Source organism: Ixodes scapularis, unplaced genomic scaffold, assembly GCF_016920785.2.
Source record: "Ixodes scapularis isolate PalLabHiFi unplaced genomic scaffold, ASM1692078v2 PGA_scaffold11__112_contigs__length_91849675, whole genome shotgun sequence".
Classification (NCBI taxonomy): Eukaryota; Metazoa; Arthropoda; class Arachnida; order Ixodida; family Ixodidae; genus Ixodes; species Ixodes scapularis.
In genome coordinates, this window is record NW_024609837.1 from 8,520,729 (window position 1) to 8,541,050 (window position 20,322).

At 47.0% G+C, this 20,322-nt stretch overlaps 1 protein-coding gene across 6 annotated transcripts in view; it reads left to right on the forward strand.

Annotated features, from left to right (window-relative positions):
- Positions 1-20,322, forward strand: part of LOC8053813 (TOX high mobility group box family member 4) — a 148,739-nt gene that overhangs the window by 26,047 nt on the left and 102,370 nt on the right. For 5 of the 6 annotated variants that reach the window (XM_029979436.4, XM_029979439.4, XM_029979437.4 and 2 more), the window contains exon 2: positions 16,170-16,249. The exons of the other annotated variant lie outside the window; for it this stretch is intronic. In XM_029979436.4, the coding sequence (XP_029835296.2) occupies positions 16,214-16,249 (36 nt within the window). In that variant the 5' untranslated portion in view covers positions 16,170-16,213. The remainder of the gene's footprint in view (positions 1-16,169; positions 16,250-20,322) is intronic. 6 annotated transcript variants of the gene reach the window in all.

The following is a 20,322-nucleotide window of genomic DNA, read 5'->3' on the forward strand; positions in this document are numbered from 1 at the left end:
ACACTTTTGACAATGTCATAAACGACCATTTCTTGTAAAGTAATCTCACAAACACCGCAGAATCTTCGCTTTAGTGAAACATAGTTCCAGGGTCAGCTCATAGATGGCGCCAGCGTGCCAGTATCTTCTCTCGTGGTAAGAAATCGAAAGAACTCGCAAGAACTCGGTCGTAACCAGCCTTTAGCTGGTTACGACCGAGAGAACCAGCCTTAATCGATGTGGGACGTCTACTTCCAACACCTGGGAGAGCCAATCGCTGCACTCTACAAAGGGGTTCTCGGCGAATGATGAGGCGGAAAAGGCGGTCACATCTGAAAGAACAACTCTTGTTGTGACACTGGGCATAACGTTTCACGTGGTCACAACAGTCGCAGTAAATAGTCAACTAAAAAAAAAGAAAAGGTTAGCCGGGAGAGAGAAAAAAAAAGCAAAAAAAAAACCTTGGTTATAACTTGAAAGTGTTCGGTGCAGATTTTCAATGGGAAAATGGCGTCCGTCGGAGCTTTCGAATCATGGAGAATAGAAGGGTAGGAGAGGGCATGACGTCGGCCGCGTAGCCTCCACAAGCCATGCTCCCTTGACGCCTCGCCTCTTTCTCATTTTCCTCCTTACTCTCCTCACTTACCATGCCAACGTGACCACATCACGTGACCGTAGCTAGACTTCGTCTTGCTGTGGGGTACTAGAATACACCACAGTCTAGACTTCGACCTGATAAAACCTACCGGACGGAGCGCGCGCAAGCCTGCGAGGAGTCCTTCTACAATCAACCATCCATCTCACACGTGACATGTCACGCGCACCAATCGGCAGAGAGATCTGCGGTCACGCTGGGCACAAAATCGTTTAAACTTTTTATGACTAGGCTTCACCGATATTGCAACGTGCCCCCTCCTAGTACTTCTAACCTCCTTGTTTCGAATACACTCAGCTGAATAGCGCCAGTTGTGCGAAAGCCAGCGAAAACGGGTCCCATTTTCCCGTTGGAATTTTGAAATTTGGTTCGCACCGCTAGCGCTACATTTGGGCGAAAAACGATCGTTCGGTGACGCGCAGTTTCATTTTGCAGAAAAAAAAAAGTAAATTTGTTTGTAGTTTTTCTAGAGAGCGGAGGAGGGGGGGAAGGGGGCACCCTGTACACCTTGTAACGCTTGTCACCGTGGTTCAAAATACCGAGTCACTGGTCTGATATTCCGCAGAAGAGAGCTACCGCACATGCTCTGAATGAACGGGTTGCACAGCCCAGCAGACAAAGATGGCTGCGCGCAGAAGACAGTTTTCGGATTGATCTATACACGTCCAGTACGGCTTCTGGGCGCCGCCATCTTGTTGCTAATCGCCAAGCATTGCTAAGGCGTCCCCGCTGTTGCCGGACTGGCGCCCCTAACAAAGTGTTCTTTTTTTTTTTTCTTTTTACACACGGTGGCCAGACTAGCTTTTGAAGCGTAATTGCTCGCAAATGTGTATACATGACTGACTATACACGGCGTTAACTTTGCACCATCAAACTTGTTATTCCCAATAGAAATGATCACCAGCACGGGGCGATATCACGTCACATGCAGGTCATGTATAGACGTGTTTTTGTTTTTTTCTCCTGTTGTTCTGAGTCACGTGAGTTTCGTATCTGGTATACGGCACGAAAAAAAAAATAAAACATTTTAACCTGGAACATGCGAGAACATATAGGTGAGGCAAAATAAGAATCTGAGGCCAGATTCATAAAAAAACCTCTTACCTACGACAACTTAGCTACGAAGTTCGTAAAGTTACGATCATCGTAAGATGAGGCGAGAACGGTATTCACAAACGCGTTCTTAAGTGAGAGGAGGAAAGTTACGACCTCTTACGGAGAAACGATGACTTCCGGTGCTGTTGCTATGGCAACGGCGTCTTCGGCAAAACGAACAACCAATTAGAGAGCTAGGCATAGTTCGGAGCACGTGGATTTTTAATAACAAACACAGGCTAACCACTCGTTGATAGACAGCTCCGTGTATGTCCTGTCCTGTATGTGTGTAAATGTGTAGTGTTCAAGCTGATTCTCATAAACACGGGCGACCTTTCCACCACCGCTTGTCTGGGGTTCGTGTCCGTGCAGTGGTATATCGACGCTAACAGGATTTAAACGCCTCGTTGACTGCTACAAACTCGATCGCTACGAAGTCAACACAACTGTCATCGTTGGTAAAAGCCCCGTGCCAGTCGTTTGCAAAGCGACGTAGAAGGAAACAAACCGCCGCGGCGTTTCTCGCGGGCTCGGAAATGCAGGAGCGAGCCGACGTTAAAAAAGATACGTTTGAACTACGAGAGTGTCAGCAAGAGTCACGCAAATACCTGTTCACACTCGGAGCGGACGCGTGCGTTTGATCGAAGTGCTGGATTCAGACTTCGTTTCGGTAAGCGCTTCGGGACCGATCTTCTACGATTGCAACTCGATACTGACGTGACACTCGGCAAAGAAAGGTTGGGCCGGCATCGCGTAGCTCCCACAAACTGATACAGCTCGACAGTTAAAAATGGCATACTAATAACAAAATGTACATACCGTGTTGCGAAAGTAATCCATACGGCGTTTATTTGAGCTCTATATCACACAAAACAAGGAAATAGAATCGAGGAGTCCTTTTTCGACGACAGCGTTCGTCACCGCTGCCTCGGAAAACAAGGTGATCGAGATGATAAGGGGAATCGGTTGACCTCTGAAATTTAGTTCAGCTATCAAACTATTCATACGGGGAGGGTCCACAAGGGTCGCGCGGGCATATTCCATTCAGCAAGCCAGCCGGTCGTGGGCAGACGGTCTTGGCCAAGGACCGTCTGAGCAATGCTGCGCCGGAACGGGTCGGAGTGCCTGCTAGGCCTATATATTCTGCCGAGCTCGCTTGGTCGATGGGATCGTCGACTTTGTTGCCTTTTCCGGGTGTCTGGATCCAGCGTTCATGTTCGTCGTGTTCGGTTTCAAGTACTTCTTCATTTTTTTTCTTGCTGCTTGAAGTCGGGACGCGCAAGAAGAGCAGGTAGAAAAATAAATGTCCGTTGGGTCGTCGCGACCGAGCAACTGAGCGACGTTGTCGGCCATGTTAATTTGATCGTAGAAAGTGCGTAAGACAGCTTCGGAGCTGTCGTAGGATTTTATCGTAACCTGCGCAAAAGTTACGACAATTTCGTTTCGAGAATACGGATTTTCTCTCAAGTTTGTCGTACGCATTTTTTTCGTCGTAAGTTCGCTTTGAGAATCTGGCCTCTGACAATCACGCAATTTTTCGTAGACGGCGTGGCGAGATCAAAACGATGTTTTACCGCATACCGGAAGTGACGACATTCAAGATGGCTGCGCCCTCGTGGACCTCAACAAAAAACCGACAGGACCTTGCTTCTCGTTGTTCGATGGCGCGTGTACAATCGCGCTCGTGCCCCGTCAACGCTACGTTCGCACCGAGAACAAACAAACAAAACAACGGTGCTCTCAAACCGGGAATGCAAGAAATCGTGGACCGAACGTTTTTCTGTCCAAGGGTGAGAAAAAGCTGGCTGCGATAGCGAACACGTATACTCGCACTTTCAGTCTAGCGTCGCTGCTATTCGTCAGGGACGGATGCATAAAAGATAGGTTTGCATAAGCGTGACGCAGCGTGGCGCAAGCTCGGAATTCTCGAAGATTACGTCAAACAACCTCCCCCCCCCCCCCCCCCCCCCCCGGCAACCATTTTTTTTTCTTCTCTTTCTCCCCTTTACGACCGCCATGATGACGCCCGACGGAAATTTTCTACAACTGTACAACGTCCTTGGACGCCCTCATTTCTGTATTTCTCTGTCTCGTGCTTTTTTTTTTTTTATGTGTATATATTGCGGTCGCTTTCATACGTCGCGACGCCACCTAACGGGCCCTTTATTGGGTCGACGCGTCAGTCCCACCTGCTGTTTTTCCATGGTTTGCAGACTGCATGTGTGACTTGTCTCTGTATAGCTTCAGTTAAATTTCTGGTGCATCAATAACTTTTTTGAAAAGTGGTCATTATGCGGAGCAACAGCCTAAAAACTCGATATATGGCACGTAGTACAAAATAAACTGTTTTTGCCAAATTCATTCGTTTCTGAAAATTTTCGTCGTTATTGAAACAATGTCGACGGTATTTTTGAAGGAAAACATTCAGCTAAGTAGGGAGGGTGTATTTTAGTGATTATGCACGGAGTAATTATTGGGACAAAATAGCACGGTCCAAAATTCTGCCAAACGAGTTGGTTCGGATCGGTTTTCTCGGATAAACAAGATTACCCGGGCAATTTCTTTAGTTTTTTTTATTTAAAACTGAGCATCGGTCGGCAGTTGTACATTTTATACACACGAAACATATCGTATTTTAAAAACAGGCATTGGGTGCTGGACGTGCGGGAAGCGTTTTTCGATGAGGCGCACAAAAATGTTTTGCAATACATAATTTTTTTTAGTTGATTTGGTGGTTTTATTCCACACGAGATTACATTACAACTGAAAGGGCAACAATTGCGGATATAAGAGTAGTTTAGCGCTAGCCTCTATAAATTTCGATGACGGATATAAAATATTTTTATTATAATATTTACGCCATGAGACTGAATTTGAGACGAGGAGCGGTTCCGAAGCGTCGAAATAGAAGCACGTCGCTATCCCGAAAATGAGTTTCCTGACCAATAATTTGGTTAACAGATATTATTTTTTTCCAGGGACTTTAGAGACACGCGTCGTACGGTGCTCTGTACGAGACATGAGGTTACTGGTAATCGAGTACTTTTTGGACTAATTTTGGAATCATGCGAATGCATTTATTGGGCAGTAATATCACGAGTGTAATCTGATGATTGTTTGAACTTTTGAGAATCTGAAGTAACCGGAGCAGTAAGGGCTACAAACATTGGTATAGTGCCTGCACTCTTTCAGTGAAATCTATGGAGCCTTCCCCTTTCTACAAAGTGAACGAAACGTTTTCCTTTGCGAATCTTTCTTAAAATGTCATTAGCCGCTATTACTGCCCTTCCCGTGGAAGAATATACGTCCATTCGTGCTCCTTATCACTTATAGTAACACCTATAAAGCCTTCGCAGTACAAAAGCGCGTTCACCGTGTACCCCTTTGTTTTTTATACTCCGGTTCTTTATATCACTCTTCCGATATTATCAAAGTGCCGTAAAATCCGTCATAGCGCAGTGAACCATTTGCAGCTGCAGGAGAGGCTCGAAGAATTTTAATTGGAATTATTCCCGCAGCTATTCGTCACAAAAAACATACGTAACAGTTTGCTGCGTTGTAAACACCGTCCATCAAAAGTTATGTATATATATAAAAAAAAGGGCCAAGAGCGCAGTGCAAAAACAAGAACGCACACGAGGCAAAAAAGTATAACCAGTATAATCAGGAAGTTAGATTCGTTGTCTGCAGTGTCGCTTATGTTGTCATTTTAACCTCTCACCGCAGATGTTAAAAGTTCTATATATATATACATATATAAAAAAAAGAAACACGTCGATTTTGCGCATGCGCAGTTGTGGCGTCAGAGGCGTCAAGTATGACGTCATTGGTGTAGCCATACAAGGAGGGTGAGATATGTACACCCGTGAGCGATATGAAGGTGAGCAGCCCTCCTCTTGTTTTTGACGCTCCTGCAAGTTTTGGAACAAGCTCTGTTCCACAAGAGGGCTAGAACGCAAAGTTTTGACCCCCAAGCCACGTACCATTTGAGACGTTGACAGTTAATAAAGCTTTAGGGAGCCGTAAAACAGGCAAGAAACCAGGTAAGGTGTTCACCTTCATATTGCCGGCGGGTGTACGAGGAGAGGTCACTTGATTTTGGACTGTAGTGAACTTTATAGTGACCTTGGAAGTAATCGTACTAGCAGCATGCAAGTAATCGTACTAGCAGCATAACTACTTTCCTCGTTAATTCCTGATAAAGGTTTTTTCCGTCGACTCCGCCTCCCTTTACGAGGCAAAAGGGGGGAGGAGGGTTCACTTAAACCACCTCTTTTATGTCCCTCCTAGTTAATAATCATGGCTCACGTAGAAGCATCTGATGTTGTTATAACCGGAGTTGACTCCATTAAGCAGTCCATAAAGACGACTCTAAAGGAGTTATATGGGGTCACTATAACCGGAGTCTACTACATTAACCAGTCCACCCAAGAAAGGGCAAAAAAAGAAAAACAACCTATCTGGGCTTTTTATAAGCGCAGAGGAGTCTATTAAACAGTCTAGTAAAGTAAAGGGCCAAAGAGCTCTCTGGTGTCATTAAAACCGGACTTGACTGCATTAACCGGTCAACCAAGGACGACTGTAAAAAGCTATCTCGTGCGCATCTATTTCGGTTACGATCGACGATTCCTGAACGTTTCGTCTAATTCTCCTTCTTTATCTCTTCCGCTCTTTTTTTTTTGTTTTTTTTTTGTTTTTTGTTTCTTCGTTTTGTGCTTGTCTGAAAACGTCGTCCCATGTTTCCTAGCTTTGGTTTGTCGTGTGTTTGTACGCGTTAGTGACGCATTGTGTACTCTATACAGCTTTATTCGACGAGTTGTTGCCCTGGAAACAAAGATGGGGCGACGCGTCTTTTGTTTCCTTCCTTTGTTGATCTCTAAACTCAGTTTACGACAACGCGAGAGAGCGAGAGACCAGTTGTCATGGCAACGACGATGACGCGCGTGTAAGAAAGGGGAGTGAATAATGTAATGTGTATTTTACGCCGCTTATTTTCCTTCGCTCTTTGTTTAAACTTCGTTCGCGCGACGACGAGCTACCAAATTGGCTTTTCCTATAGCCCCAGGGCAGTGAACAGGCGGCGCTTCAGTCGGCTGCCAGTCAGCGCGACTGGTGCCCGAAATGGGCAACTTTGGGACGTCCTATAATCACCGAACGATTGAACACGAGCGCTACGTCAGAGTTGGCCAGTGCACTCGGGGATTCGAGCTTGAGATCGGGGCCAATAATTGCGGCCGCGGGCCGTCTACGTGTTGCAAAAGTTATCCAGAAGGTGGCGCCACCTGCCAGGCAAAACTGCGTTGTCCGATGGGTACACATGACTTGCACGGGACGCCCTCTCATCGTGCTGGTAATCACTGATACTTGTTCGTGCCGAAAGAAACAAATTCAGTGGTGAGAATGTATAGTGCAGAAGGTACTCGGCTCGGCAGCAAGGTCACTACAATGGCCGCTGATGTGACGTCAGTGCAGTTGTTCTGACGTCACATGATGTATACATGGCTTAAGCCATGTTTACATCTCGTTTGCCTAGATTTAGGGATGGATAGGAAAGTCAGTGGGGTGAAATCTCACTTTCCAGCGTGCCGCTAGCGACATTACAATGAAGCGTACGGTTGCGTGCTTGCCTGTGCTTGTGTTGGGGTCTATGTGTGTAAACAAGTAGTCCTCTTTTTTTCTTCTTTTTTTGTGTCTGTATGTTTATCTCGGCCACTGTCGGCTGCTCGTTTTCTTTTCTTTGTGTGTTCCTTCTTAGACATTTTGTTTTTAAATGCACAGTAGGTGTTTACGTTAGACGTTATTGTTTTGGAAATGTCATATCTGTTTTCTGGTGACTAGTACCCCTGGTTTAAAAGCACTGAAAAGGTCACAAGACCGAATGCCTTCAGAGAATCGACGAATCAGTTGGTGATCTCGACTCTGCGCTTGCCCCCCCCCCCCCCCTCCCCCAGTGGTAAGTGCATGTCCTATCTTCTACTTGTCCTTCTCTTTAGCGCTCTATGTTAAGTTGTCACTCACACTGTAGCTCTGAACTGACCTGAGCCTTCGTTCATTTCAACGAAGAAAACATAAATCACGCGATGACTGAAGGCATCGGATTCGCGGGCGATTGGGCAGGTTTCGGTTGCCTTATAAAGTCTGTCAGAAGAATCCGACAAATTCTTGGCAGATAAGCATGTGCCTTGCATACGGTTGTTACTCTCTCATACATTGCCTCTAAAAGAATAGAAGTGACGGTACACAAATTTCACTTTTGGATAATACTTTGCTTCGTGGTACGTCCATTTCCCATAATAATTATAAGTTTCAGATCTCAGTCGTCGCGCAACTGGGTTACCTGTCGACCTCCCATATTAACGGGATGGCGCAACGCTAATATGTTTCACGAGAATGTTTGCCAGCGTCTCTGCCTGGATTTAAAAATACACATGACGGTAATTACGCCTCAGTCTGAATTTGCTCTGCAGGCAGCTGGGGGTTTAGCGGCGAGCACCTGCAGTTGTGTACACATAGGCCTGTGTTTGTTTCGTTTGTGTTTTTTTTTTTGTGCTATACACGTACTTGTGAAATATGTGCGTATACTGTTTTCCTGTGTGCGCGCGTACGGGCGTGTTCTTTTGCGTGCTGTTATTTTCGTCGTGTTATATGGGTATATACCAATAAGAGTCTTCTCTTCTTGTGTAGGAAGACCGTGTGGGGCAGGGGTGGGGGGGGGGGGGGGGGCGGCGGGGGGGGGGGTGATTAGGTCTTATATTTCGTGCCGCGTTTACTTCATAATATAAGGCATCAGACATGCTCCGTCTCAACTGGGAACTTGTAAAATGTGCGTGGAAATGTTCATTTTATATATATATATATATTTGTTTTACTGGTTATGCAGAAAACGTTAAGTAGTTGTACAGTCTCCGGCAATATGAAAGACCCACTGGGAGCGCGTGGCCGAGGCGGTGGCTGGCAGGGGCGCTGCGAGCGCTCCGGGCAATTCCATTCTGCTTCGAGAAAAGGACGCTCACTCGGGCTCAGATAAAGCGAAACACGCTTATCAGATTGTGCTGAGCCTCGAGTGAGCGACCTCCCCTCGAAGCAGAATGGAATTGCCCGGAGCGCTCGCAGCGCCCCTGCCAGCCACCGCCTCGGCCACGCGCTCCCAGTGGGTCTTTCATATCGCCGGAGACTGTATATATATATCTTAACCATGAGATTGTACTGTACACGTAAAGTGATTTCTAGACTTAAACGCATTCGTGTATTGCGTTAATTTTATGGAATTAGAGCAGCCGGCGCAACATCGACTGAGCCAACATCTCAGTAGATTCTTTATTTATTCATTCATTAATTAAGGAGTTGACAGAAGAAAAAAAAACGTTAAAAAAACTATCAAGGCATAGCTACGGAAACGGTCCGCATTGACTTCGCGTCACGTTGAATGGGCGGTGTAAGTTACAGCGTTTCTTGAACGAATGAAACGAAATTGCTTCGACTTTGTCGGTCAGAAATGTAATGGTTGTCGCAGCAGCCTTTGCTGATCATTAACTCAAATACGGGCATTAATGCACCCCTTAAGGAAACCAGTATTAAGATATATAGAAGTATTTCACTCAACAAATGCTGCCGGGAAATTATCTCAACCTTAATAAACATTTACTCAGATCACAAACTCGCGCTTTTAATAAATATTGATAAAATCTCTCATAAATATCGACCGGCCGACGAAGTGCGATATCGGCTGTACCCGCAGACTTCCTATCAATAGGCAACTGTCTTTCCACACATCGCGACGATTTTACGTTCGGTTTTCTAAACTCGTCGCTGAGACAAAATATTTTTATTGCTTTTTCTTTCGGTTTTTATGGCATTATACTGATATCTCGCACACGGTCTCACTGGCCGAGGACTAACGAAACGCTGAAACGAAATTATCGCCGTAGAGCGTTTCACTCGTTGTACCCTATGTTAACGTTGACAAGAGGATTGTCTTTCTGTCTTGGGCATTTGCGTGCAGCACCATAGCCTCCTATACACTGACAAAGCCTGGCAGGTCGCCACGAGAAGCGGCCGCCGAAATGAAAAAAAATGTGGTGCGGCAGACAACGGATGAGAGGAGAGCCACGTGACTGGCGCCCCGCTGCGGCGAGACGCCGAAACACACTTTTCCCGAGCGTGGTTCGGGTCCTCGCCGCTGCAAAAGCTCGGCGCTGACGACCATGCAGGTTCCCCGAGAAATGCTCTGCGCTACCAGATCCTCGCGCTCCAAATCTGCGGCCGGCACTCTATGGCTCCGTCATGGAACTGCCAGGCTTTGTGAGTATAGAGGAACTCGGGTTCACTTAATGCTTCGCTGATTGGAGACGACCACCCATCCGAAGGCTAACGCAGCGCTCGGCTACGTCAGCCAATTAAGAGCTGGGGGCAAAAACGCGAACAAATTACTCGTGTTGTTGTTGTCGCCGGGGGTTTAGTTCTTAACACGTCGGCTAGGGGCGCGAGGGTTGAATCTCTTCACCAATACACATATTAGGAGGAGCGTTACATTATTGACCCTTTTAACTTTTTTTTCCCCCTGAATACTATAATACGTAATACTTAACGTACGGTCTATAACTGTGCGAAACGCGGCTCCGAATTGAAGTGTATTTTCGTTGGAAATGGATACACACACAACGACACCATTTTAGGACTCGTTCTTGTAAAATGGGCGGGGTATAATATGTTAATGAGACGAGGGTTAATGCGAAATGAAAAGGAGGAAAACAAAAGAGAGAAAGGGAGGGGATAGAACCTATAGAACGTGTTCCTCCTCCCTCCTCAGCGTTATATATATATATATATATCTTTCATTATGTGGAGAAACCCGAAGAAAAAAGGGGAAGGGGGGATCGAAGTAATAAATGAATCAAGCGGACGGGGCGGGCTCATAAACAAGCGGACTATATAGCTTTAGAAACGCGTGAAACGAGGCCCGTACCAGAGTATAATAAAGTTAAACAAAGCCTCTAAAAAAAGTGAAAGAATAAAAATAAAAAGGAAGTGAACATAGGTGCTGCAGCAAATAAATGAATAAACTCAATTTGGTATTTGCAAGTGTCGTGACGTGAACTGCGCTCTTTTCGTGGGCGTTCTATCCGAATTTTGTCTCTTCCCGTGTGTCTTTGGCCCGGGAGTGATTTACGGCGAATTTCGTCTCGTATGAAGAGGGCGAACCCAGTTTTTTCGGTTTCTCGATATTTCTACTCACGATGTTTTTTTTGTTTTTTTGTTTTTCCTTTTTATTTCTATATACTTATAGCGTGAGCCCTCTCCGTCTCTCGATACTTTTCTTAGATATTAGTTTTATTTTTTTCCGTTTCGTGATTTCTTTCGCTATCCGTCTTCGTTCTGAGCTCTTTAGACAAAGTTCGGTTTGTGTCACCCACGCTTTGTAGGAACCAAAGGAGGGATTGGGAAAGGGAAGGGAGGGGCGGAAAGGAATTTTTCAAGTTATTCCAGTATTCTCGTTTAATACGCCGGGCCGTCTTTGTTCGGGGTAAATGGGTTTATAAGGAAAATTAATGATGAGTTCCTCGATTTCCCCCTCCGCCCTCTCTCTTTCTTTGCTGATTTTGTGTTTTTTTTTTTTTTTGGTCTTGTTATGAGTTTTCTACAGAGACAGCAGCCTCGCGGATTGAGTAACATCGGTCGCCCATTCCCATTTGCGCAAAAGCATCGCTTGTCCTAATATTCAGCTTATCGCGAGCCTCACCTACCGTCCTTTAACCGAACTCGTAAGACTCGCTCCGCTTATTGTAACCGTTCCCCACGAGGCAACAGCCGCCCGCTTATTATCAGTGTGACATTGTGGCATTCGTTTAATAGCCGCAATCTCGCGTTTCTTTTCTTTCTTTCTTTTTTTGTTTCTTTCCGAACAAATTCAGCGCGTGTGTATGTTTGTGTGTGTGCGTGCGTGCGTGCGTTCTTTTTTTTTCTTTTTACGATTTTTTTGTCGTATTATGTAGTCAAATGGCCCCGCTCATCTTATTATTTCACCATATAGCCATTGAGATTGTTGCTTGTCCGAGAACAACATCAAATAACCAATCACGAAGCGAGACGCGTGGACATCTGCAGCCACGCCCCGTATTTCTGAAACCGTCGGTGACTCTGCACGATGACATGTGGTTCCCCCACGTTTACAAATCATATGCTAGTACCAAAATCGAGTTTCATTCTACACCTCGTCTCACAAAACGATGGACTCCGACCGAAGCTGCGGGTGACGCAGGGCCAATCACTATACTTCGTTTCAGCTTAGGTCCGAGCGCGGCCAATCTTATGATCCGAAGGGCCAATCAAACAGTGAAAGATGCACGGCGTCATGGCGTGCTCTCTGTAGTTGATAGGACCAGCCGGTATTCGCCGTCTCTCTGTGCACTGCTCCTCTGCGCAGAGAGCGCGCCATGACGTTGCGCTTTTTACGCTGTTTGATTGGCCTTTCGGCTCATAACATCGGCCGCGCTCGGACCTAAGACGAAGCGAAGTGTAGCCAGTTAAAAATCGCGTGGTATTTGCCTCCGATGAGCGCACCAGTGGGCACGCTTATACTCACGTCGAGGAAATGTACCACGTGACTTTTACCTGGCTCGTGATTGAACTTGGCGGCGTGTATGGTTCTGGCTGTAGATCGTCGTTGGCTGATGGCGAAATACATAAAAATCTTTCTCATCTTGTTTCTTTCTTTCTTTTTTTAGTGGTTACGTTTTGGTAGCAAAGTATCACTTGTCCTAAAACTACGTACCGTACATTTTACTATCGCTTCACGGTGAATCCGATTGTAGCCTCAGCCCGATAAGAATGCCGATCAACGAATCACAAAGCAAGAGACAGCTTTTGAGCGCGTATCACCCCGGCGAAAAACGCCGAGTGACTGGGCTGTGAATGCGTGTCTGTCATTCCGCCGAAGAGATCTACTGGGCATGCGCAGGACGCGTTCCACAAACCCGTAGACAAAGATGGCGGCGCGCGGAGGGCGATTATTGTAATGGTTGTTTGTCGTGTCGATACACGTTGGTTAACGGTTCACATATTTGTTAGTGTATAGCCTTTCAAAAATGGCGAAAGAGTATGCAATCGCACTGCTCATACAAAAACCATTGTGTGCGTCGTATGTACAAAAAAAAAGGCATAAGACCGTCTTCTGTGAGATGTATGAGAAGTGTGAAGGTAATTTAGACGCCCATTGTAGGCAGGCGAGTCGCTGCTTCCCCGGTCTGAAACGCGGTATTGTCGCAGTTCCGTTATAATCACTCTGTCACTATAACGTCAAAATTCTACGTTGAGGACGGAGGGATAATGTGATTTCTACTGATTAGGATGCTGAGCACCGACAGGAGTGCATGGGCGAGGTCGCTGCACTATGGAATATACATGAATCGGTGCTTTCAAAAGATAGCGGATGTAAGTACGCTCGCCTGTTCACTCGTTCGAGTATAATCGTACACGTGCGAAAAAGAACCTTTGCCAAGGCGGGCTGCCTGGGGCTGGCTTAGGTTTGCGGGAATTATGACCTCCATTTATTGTAACACTTCACCGTTTGATCTTCGCTTATTGTAATGCTTGGTGATTCGATCTCCGTTCAATGTCATACTTGGGGATTCGACTCCGTGTAATGTAATGCATGGCGAGTCCATCTCCGCTTATTGTAATACCTAGTGAATCGAACTCTGTTTCTTGTAAGATTTGGCGATTGGATTTCTGTTTATTGTAATACCTGGTGATGTTGCCACAAATAACATATTTAAGCGCGCGTCCCGCGGTCACGGTATCACTCAGGTACGCGCTTAAAAGCGTGCTTCAATGACTCCGGTATGCGGTACACGGAACACGGGAACGGTTTGCTAAAAGTGCCTATTAAACCGAGGCCGATAGTGTTTGGTACTATTTCGTTAATCAGCGCTTCTTTGTTTTCTAATCGTATATGTCTGCTATAACCGTGCTGTCGTTTTCAAAAGACCTCTCCAGTCAGACATTTGGCTACAAAGACGGATGGGTTTTTATAACCTCGTGAGCACGTGCGTTGATTTCTAAGGCCGACCGATCGCTGTGGTTACTCCGCTTAGTGTGACAGTCCTTGACGGGCGGGAAAAGTACAAAAATAACAATCGTGAAAGGCAACGGCGGTCGGATTGCGTGACACTCACCAGCCCTTTCTTTTTTTCCAGTTGGAAATTTCCGATTGGAACGTAGTTCGCTTAGTGTAACAGTGCTTGACGGAGGGGCTGAAATGTACAATAAGCGTACAAGGCAACGGCTTCCGGTTTGCGTGACAGTTCCCCGGCCCTTTTATTTCCAGTTCTGCCTATCGATCGGCCTGTCTCTTCGAAATGAGTAAAGATGGCACCCGAGAAATGAAATACGGGACGGAAAAGGGTGGAGAGGAGGACTGTTATAGGCGAACAATGGATACACACAGACGTACAGACACATACACATACAATTGGCGGGGGAGAGGGAAGACAGATGTACGTGTCAAGGCTTAAATGTCGAGCCCTGCCTTGTATTATTTGGGCGGAATTTTTTTTCCTTTTCTGCCTTTGTTTGCGTTTGGCGTATCACGTGTTGTTTGGGTGGAAAGAGGAAAGACTGTGGGAAAGGGGAAGGAATGAAAAGGGAAAGGGTATACCGTCTGTTCCTAAAAGTAGAGGAGGAGGAGGGTTTGGCACAAAGTGACACCTCGTGTCACCCTTGCGTCGCTTTTCGTCATGTATTGTCGGTGTGTGTTTGGCTGTGCTCCTTTTCTGTGGGTGCGTTCCTTTTTTTTTTGTGGCGAAATGAACAAACAAATCCGGCCACGGATGAAGTTTCAATTTGGCTGATAGTTCGAATGGGCTGAAAGCGATACACGGTTATTGGTGTTGATCCGGAAATTCGGACTGATGTTGGTTCCGCAATGTGTTTCACTGTCTGCAGATTGGAACGTAGTTGTACTGTTTCAACTTAAGAAAGGGTGAACGCTGTGGCGCCTTGAGTCTACCTAATTAAGCCTTCTGCGCTTGGCATGTGCCAGACGTCCTTTCGCGCATTAGGCATCGGCCATAATGTCCTGCTTTCCACCGTGTTAAGGCCCGTTCACACTCTTGCGACCTAGTAAGACCGAGAGAGACCAAACCGGTTTTTAAGCCTCTTGCGATCTCTTAGGACCAGCTCCGCTGCAGCGTATCCGGTCCTAAGAGGTCGCAAGAGGCTTAAAAACCGGTCTGGTCTTTCTCGGTCGTACTCAGTTGCAAGAGGGTGAACGGACCTTTAGAGTGGACTTTTGTGTCAAGTGTGTGTTGTCTCGTTTTGTCTTGTGTGTTTATTATCGCTACGAACCCTGGTTCGTTTCTGTGGATACAAACGAAGACAGCATTAATAAGGCAAAGACAAAGCTAAAGAACTCGACGATAGTATGTACTCTGTACAACATTTAAAGGCGTAAAAACTAGCTTGTATGAAAGCTAATCGTAACAGAATCCCCTAGACTGGGGACAGCACAGAGCTTTGCAATGTATTCTTCCTAAAGGATCCGTCAGGTAGCTATTGCCTATGGATCTTGGATCCTGAGCACTTCATGTTTTGCCGTTCGTATTGTTTGGTTAATAGCAGAGAAAGGAAGAAATGCAGGGCAGCGCGCACAAAAGACTGTCAAGAACCGTGTGCTTGTGTCGACCTTAGTCTCGCATTTCTGTTCAGTATGGGTCAGCCCCTCCTTCATCCACTTCTTTAACTTCAGCTTGGTGTACAGTGTGCGTGCGTGTGCTAATCCCGGTGCCCCCTTATTCAACCCCGATCGTAATGACGAATTACGACACAAACGGAACCGACGACCATCGGTTGTCACTCACGTCACTGATCCGTTTCGGACTGTGACCCATTTTGGCTCCGACACCTGCTGCCGATAGGCCTAGTTGATACAAAGCTGGTGTGTCGAATCAGTTTCTAGAGGCCGTTATGTGGCTAAAGTGAGTGCCAACTTAAACTACGGAGGGCGTGGCTTAATGTGTTATGTTATTCTTTCTTCGGCATCCTTCTGCGGAGCGGAAGTTCTTCTGCTTCTTGCGCAAGGTTTGCGGTGGCGTCGGAACGCCGAGCTCTTATTGGCTGGATTGGAAGGATAGTGGGTAGACCTCAAGGCAGCTATAGCACCGAGGTCGACCCGCTATCCCTCCAATGGGAGCCAATCAGAACACGGCGTCGTTCTGACGTCACCGCAACCCCTGCGCAGAAAGCAGACGAACTGCGTTGGCGCTGCTGTCGGGCATTGCGCGTGCGCAAATCGCTTTGTTCCTCCCGAATCTGGTTTGTGCGCAGGCGCGGTGCCCACAGCCGGTGTGAGAAAACGAGGGCTTGTTTGTAAGCGCTGTGTTGGTGTACAGTGTGTGTCTGTGCGTGTGCTAATCCCGGTGCCCCCCTTTGGTCCTCCTTGTAGTGCGGCCGCCCGGACACCCCGCCGGCGAGCTCCCGGCTGCGACTATGCTAGTCGTCGGAGAGGCCGGACAAACTCTCTGGGTAGGCCACGTCCCTGCACTCTCTCCTGCAACCCTCCTTGCCCTCTTCCCCCTGCACAAGGTCAACCCAGAGTATTTTCCACACCAGGGGGTCTCTCCGTCGTGTTAAAGCTTATGCTCCGATTACGGAACAGAGTAACGCTGAATGCTTTGCCACATACAAACAACAGCGCTGCTTGTTTCCGTAGTTTCCTTGTCCCTGTGGTCGTACTCTTTGTGCTTTTAAAAGTAAGCTGAAGAGTTTTTTTTTTGTTCTTTCTTTAGAAAACACATCTAAGTCTTTTTTATTTGAACACCAGAATCTCGAATATTGAAATTATTATATATAGATTTTTTTTTTTAATTTATTGCATGAGGGGCTGCAGAAAATCATTTTTGGAGTACCGCTGAAGGCCCTTCTGCCGGGAGCGTGACGTCACTAGAGGAGTTTTCGAAATCTCGCTATCGAGCATCTTCAGCCCCTCTCAAAGCTATGCACGCGGACTCTCGCTATCTTTAAAAAGGTCAGATAAAGACGTCACGACCGGTGCCAGTGCAGGGGACTATACCTGGCATGCTTGCGATTGCACGTGCGCGGCTCTCGAGCGATTCGCGCTTGGCGGTCGAAAGATCCTCTTATGACGTAACTACTGGTCGGAAAGGTTTTGGCAATTTCTCGCGTTTAGTTACATCTTCGGGGAAACGAACGTGATATTCAGATTCACGGGATAAAACCACGCTAGAATCCACCTCTTTCTCATTTTTGACAAAAAGAAAAGTGTTTCAGCTTCTCTTTAGGAGTGTACCAACGAGCCCAATTGTCCACGTGATTTATTTCTTACCTCAGTCTGTTACGGGTTAAGAAAATCAGCGCAAGCTCCTCCCACAAAACCCTCCTCCCTTTTCACTTTAGCTGAGCGAACGCTGGAGAGGAGGCGTGTGGAGAGTAGAAAAGCACCACTTATGGCGGCTCGAGAGCTTAGTGAGAAACCCTCGTGTCATCCTGCTTTTTTTACTTGCGGCAAAGTATATGGAGAATACTTTCCACGCCTTTAATTCGCATTAAACGGCGCGCCCACAGCGCCAAGTCTTATTCCTGTAATGGTGTGGGCGTCTCGCATCCGAGAGAACGAAGGCGCATCGCGCCAACACCTCCTGGATAACAATGCCGTAGTGCCGATAGAGATGTCATCAGCGAAGGCCAACGCTGGTCACTGATTGGACACGAGGATTGCGTCAAGGTTCGGCTCAAACTTGACTCGAAGCCGAGTGCTGACGCAGCAATCGTTTCCAATCTGTGTCCAGCGTCGGCCTCCGCTGATGACGCAAAAATGTCAGCACTATGGTCTTGTCTACTAGGCGGTGTTGATCGCGCTGTCTCGCTCCGAGGAAGAAGGTTACCGCCGGCGCACCGAGACACTGGGTTCGCCGAGACATATCCGAGGCGGCTGTCTTGACTCGTTCTTGAGAAGCCTCCGACGATAGATGGCGCCAGCCACCACCCGTCCCAAATTCCAGAGAGCGCGTAATACTGAGAGTGTCCAACTGTTGAATCGGGGTCACGTGGTTTACGGGCCGCGTTTGCAGTACGAGCTGAGAGGAGGTCCCGAAAGCCTTGATCGTCTGCAAACGCCTCCGCCTTCACACCTGCTTTCCAGCGCATGCGCACTTAATTGTGACCAGTCTCCGCAGGAGGCGTCCGCCATTAAATTGCAGATGGTCCTTATGGTCTGATATGGACCCTCTCTCCAATACAGGCTGTCGGACCATTTTAAAAAGAAAGCCACGACGGTCCGGCGCATCTAGCCGTTCGAACTACTCTAAACCTTTCCGCGCGAAGGTCATTGGATATTTGGGAAGTGAAATGTATTCCCCCTCTATTTTTGTTTTGTTTTTGCGAAGTGCTAAGTGAATAAGTATGCGTATTTCGCTCGATCTTTCTCGTGGCACTGCTGCTGCTCAGTGTTTGGGGGCCGAGAGCTTGTCGACCCGCCTATGGGGTCTTTTTCTCGGTCCCCACCTTATACTTGAAACGGGAATATATCTTATTATTATAAACTATTTTCTCGTTGCTCGCAGTATCGCGATAAAAATGTGAAGAATAAACGAAGTTCGAAGAACCGCGACGATTGTATTCTTCGAACCGCCCGGCATCGTGTACGTATAGAAGCAGCCACACAGTGTTGACGGAGTTTTCAGACTCAGTGTTGCTTACGTTTTAGCGAAGACGTCGAAGGAACGAGATGGGGGTGGGCATAGGAGAGGGGAACAGAGAGTTGTCACCACCCTGAGTAAGATGTGAATAGACAGTTGTCACCACCCTAAGGGGTGGGCATAGGAGAGGGGAACAGAGAGTTGTCACCACCCTAAGTAAAGCGAACGCAGAAGAATGCACCCTGCATATCAACCCAGAGTACGTTTTTGTTGGTTCGATGGTGCTTGTTGTCAGCCATTTGATGTATATCCACACCGAAGAATGTGTTCCATGGCGACAACATATCCAGTACAAAGTCAACCCCAAAGTTCTTTCCGCTGTCTGATTTCGTGTTATCGACTACGAAGACGCGCTGATTGGGCGTTGTGCTCAAGGTCAACCCCGAGCCGCGCTGGTTGGTTCATGCGCTGGCGGGTGGATCGCCGACGTCGTCTATAGACCTTTTCCACAAGGGGGCCGCCATCTTGAATTGTCGTCACTTCCAGTATGGGCGAAAAGATTACTTTGCCGTCGCCACGCCAATAGAAGACATTTAGAAAATAAACCTAACCGTCACACATTCTTGTTTTGGCTCCCCTCTATTTTTTTTACTAGTTACAGGTTGAAACGTTTTACTATTTTGTCGTCGCCCATACTGGAAGTGACGACAATTCAAGATGGCGGCGCTCCTGTGGAAAATGTCTATATTTTCAGACGATGTCGGCGATGTGAGGAGTCAAAAGATGCGAGAAAACAATCTGCGGCTGATGAGATGGAACCAGGGTCTTGTACTGCTGGTGGGATCACTTAATTATTACGTCTCCGTGTCGTCTCTCAACAGCGTGCGGGTGTTGGGCTGCACCGCTTTACACCAAAGTGCTAGGTGCAGCGGCTGCCATGGGTGAGCTCGATAGGCTGATTAATTATTAATTATGCTCAGTACTATTCAAGGTTTACTTTTTTTGTCCCGGTGGTAGATTGTTCTCCAATTTGGAAAATCTGCGCCGAGAAAAAAATACTGCGAGTGTATATTTGAATAAATGATAGTCAAGTTAGTTAGTTCCATTGTAGCTGTGATCGAAAGAACAGCGAACTTTGACTTTACTCTGGTTCCAACGCTGCTAAGGAACAGTGTATCTTACACGAGTGTAGGCTTTTACGATATTTGGGGGTGGTTGTTTTGGCAGTTCGTGATATTATGAATTGCCAAACAGTTCGTATGGTTATCAACTGTCTCAAGTTTAATAGGTTCACGAAACTTGGGGACGCGTCTTTGTCGGTAGACGAGCTGGTTTTCGCAGGCATTTTACAGAACTTTATACGGTCGGGACCTGTTATAACCAAGTCAACGGGGACCGGAAATCACTTCGCTATATCCGCTATTTCGTTATAACCGACTTCGGTTATAACGAAGTTCAAAAGGGAATGGGAAATGGTGATCGCTTCGCTGTAGCCGCTATTTCGTTATAACCGACTTCGTTATAACCGGTCTAGACAGTAGTATATAGGCTAAAGAAATTACCGACTGTAAAAGAGCGAGGCAAGAGAAACTTTATCCCAACTGAAGTTCTGCGCTATGATTCTTTTTAGGGCGCAGCTCTTAGGCGCCCGTTTCCGGCTTGAGCGGCGTCGGAGTAACCGCGAGCCCCCCCCCCCCCCCCCCCCCCCCCCCAAGGACCTCGGGAGGACCCCGGGGAAGGGGGTCACGTGACCCCCCTTCCCCAGGTCACGTGACACCCCCCCCCCCTCAGTATCTCTCCTCCTCCTCAAGAGCTGCGCTCTAATTTGGCGTTACAGGGAGTTGTAAACGGCTTTCACTTTTTTCAACAATTTTTAGTACCCGTTGTAAATAGGACCTTCTATGACTATAGCTTTATTTTTAAAGGCAATGTCCCGTGTTC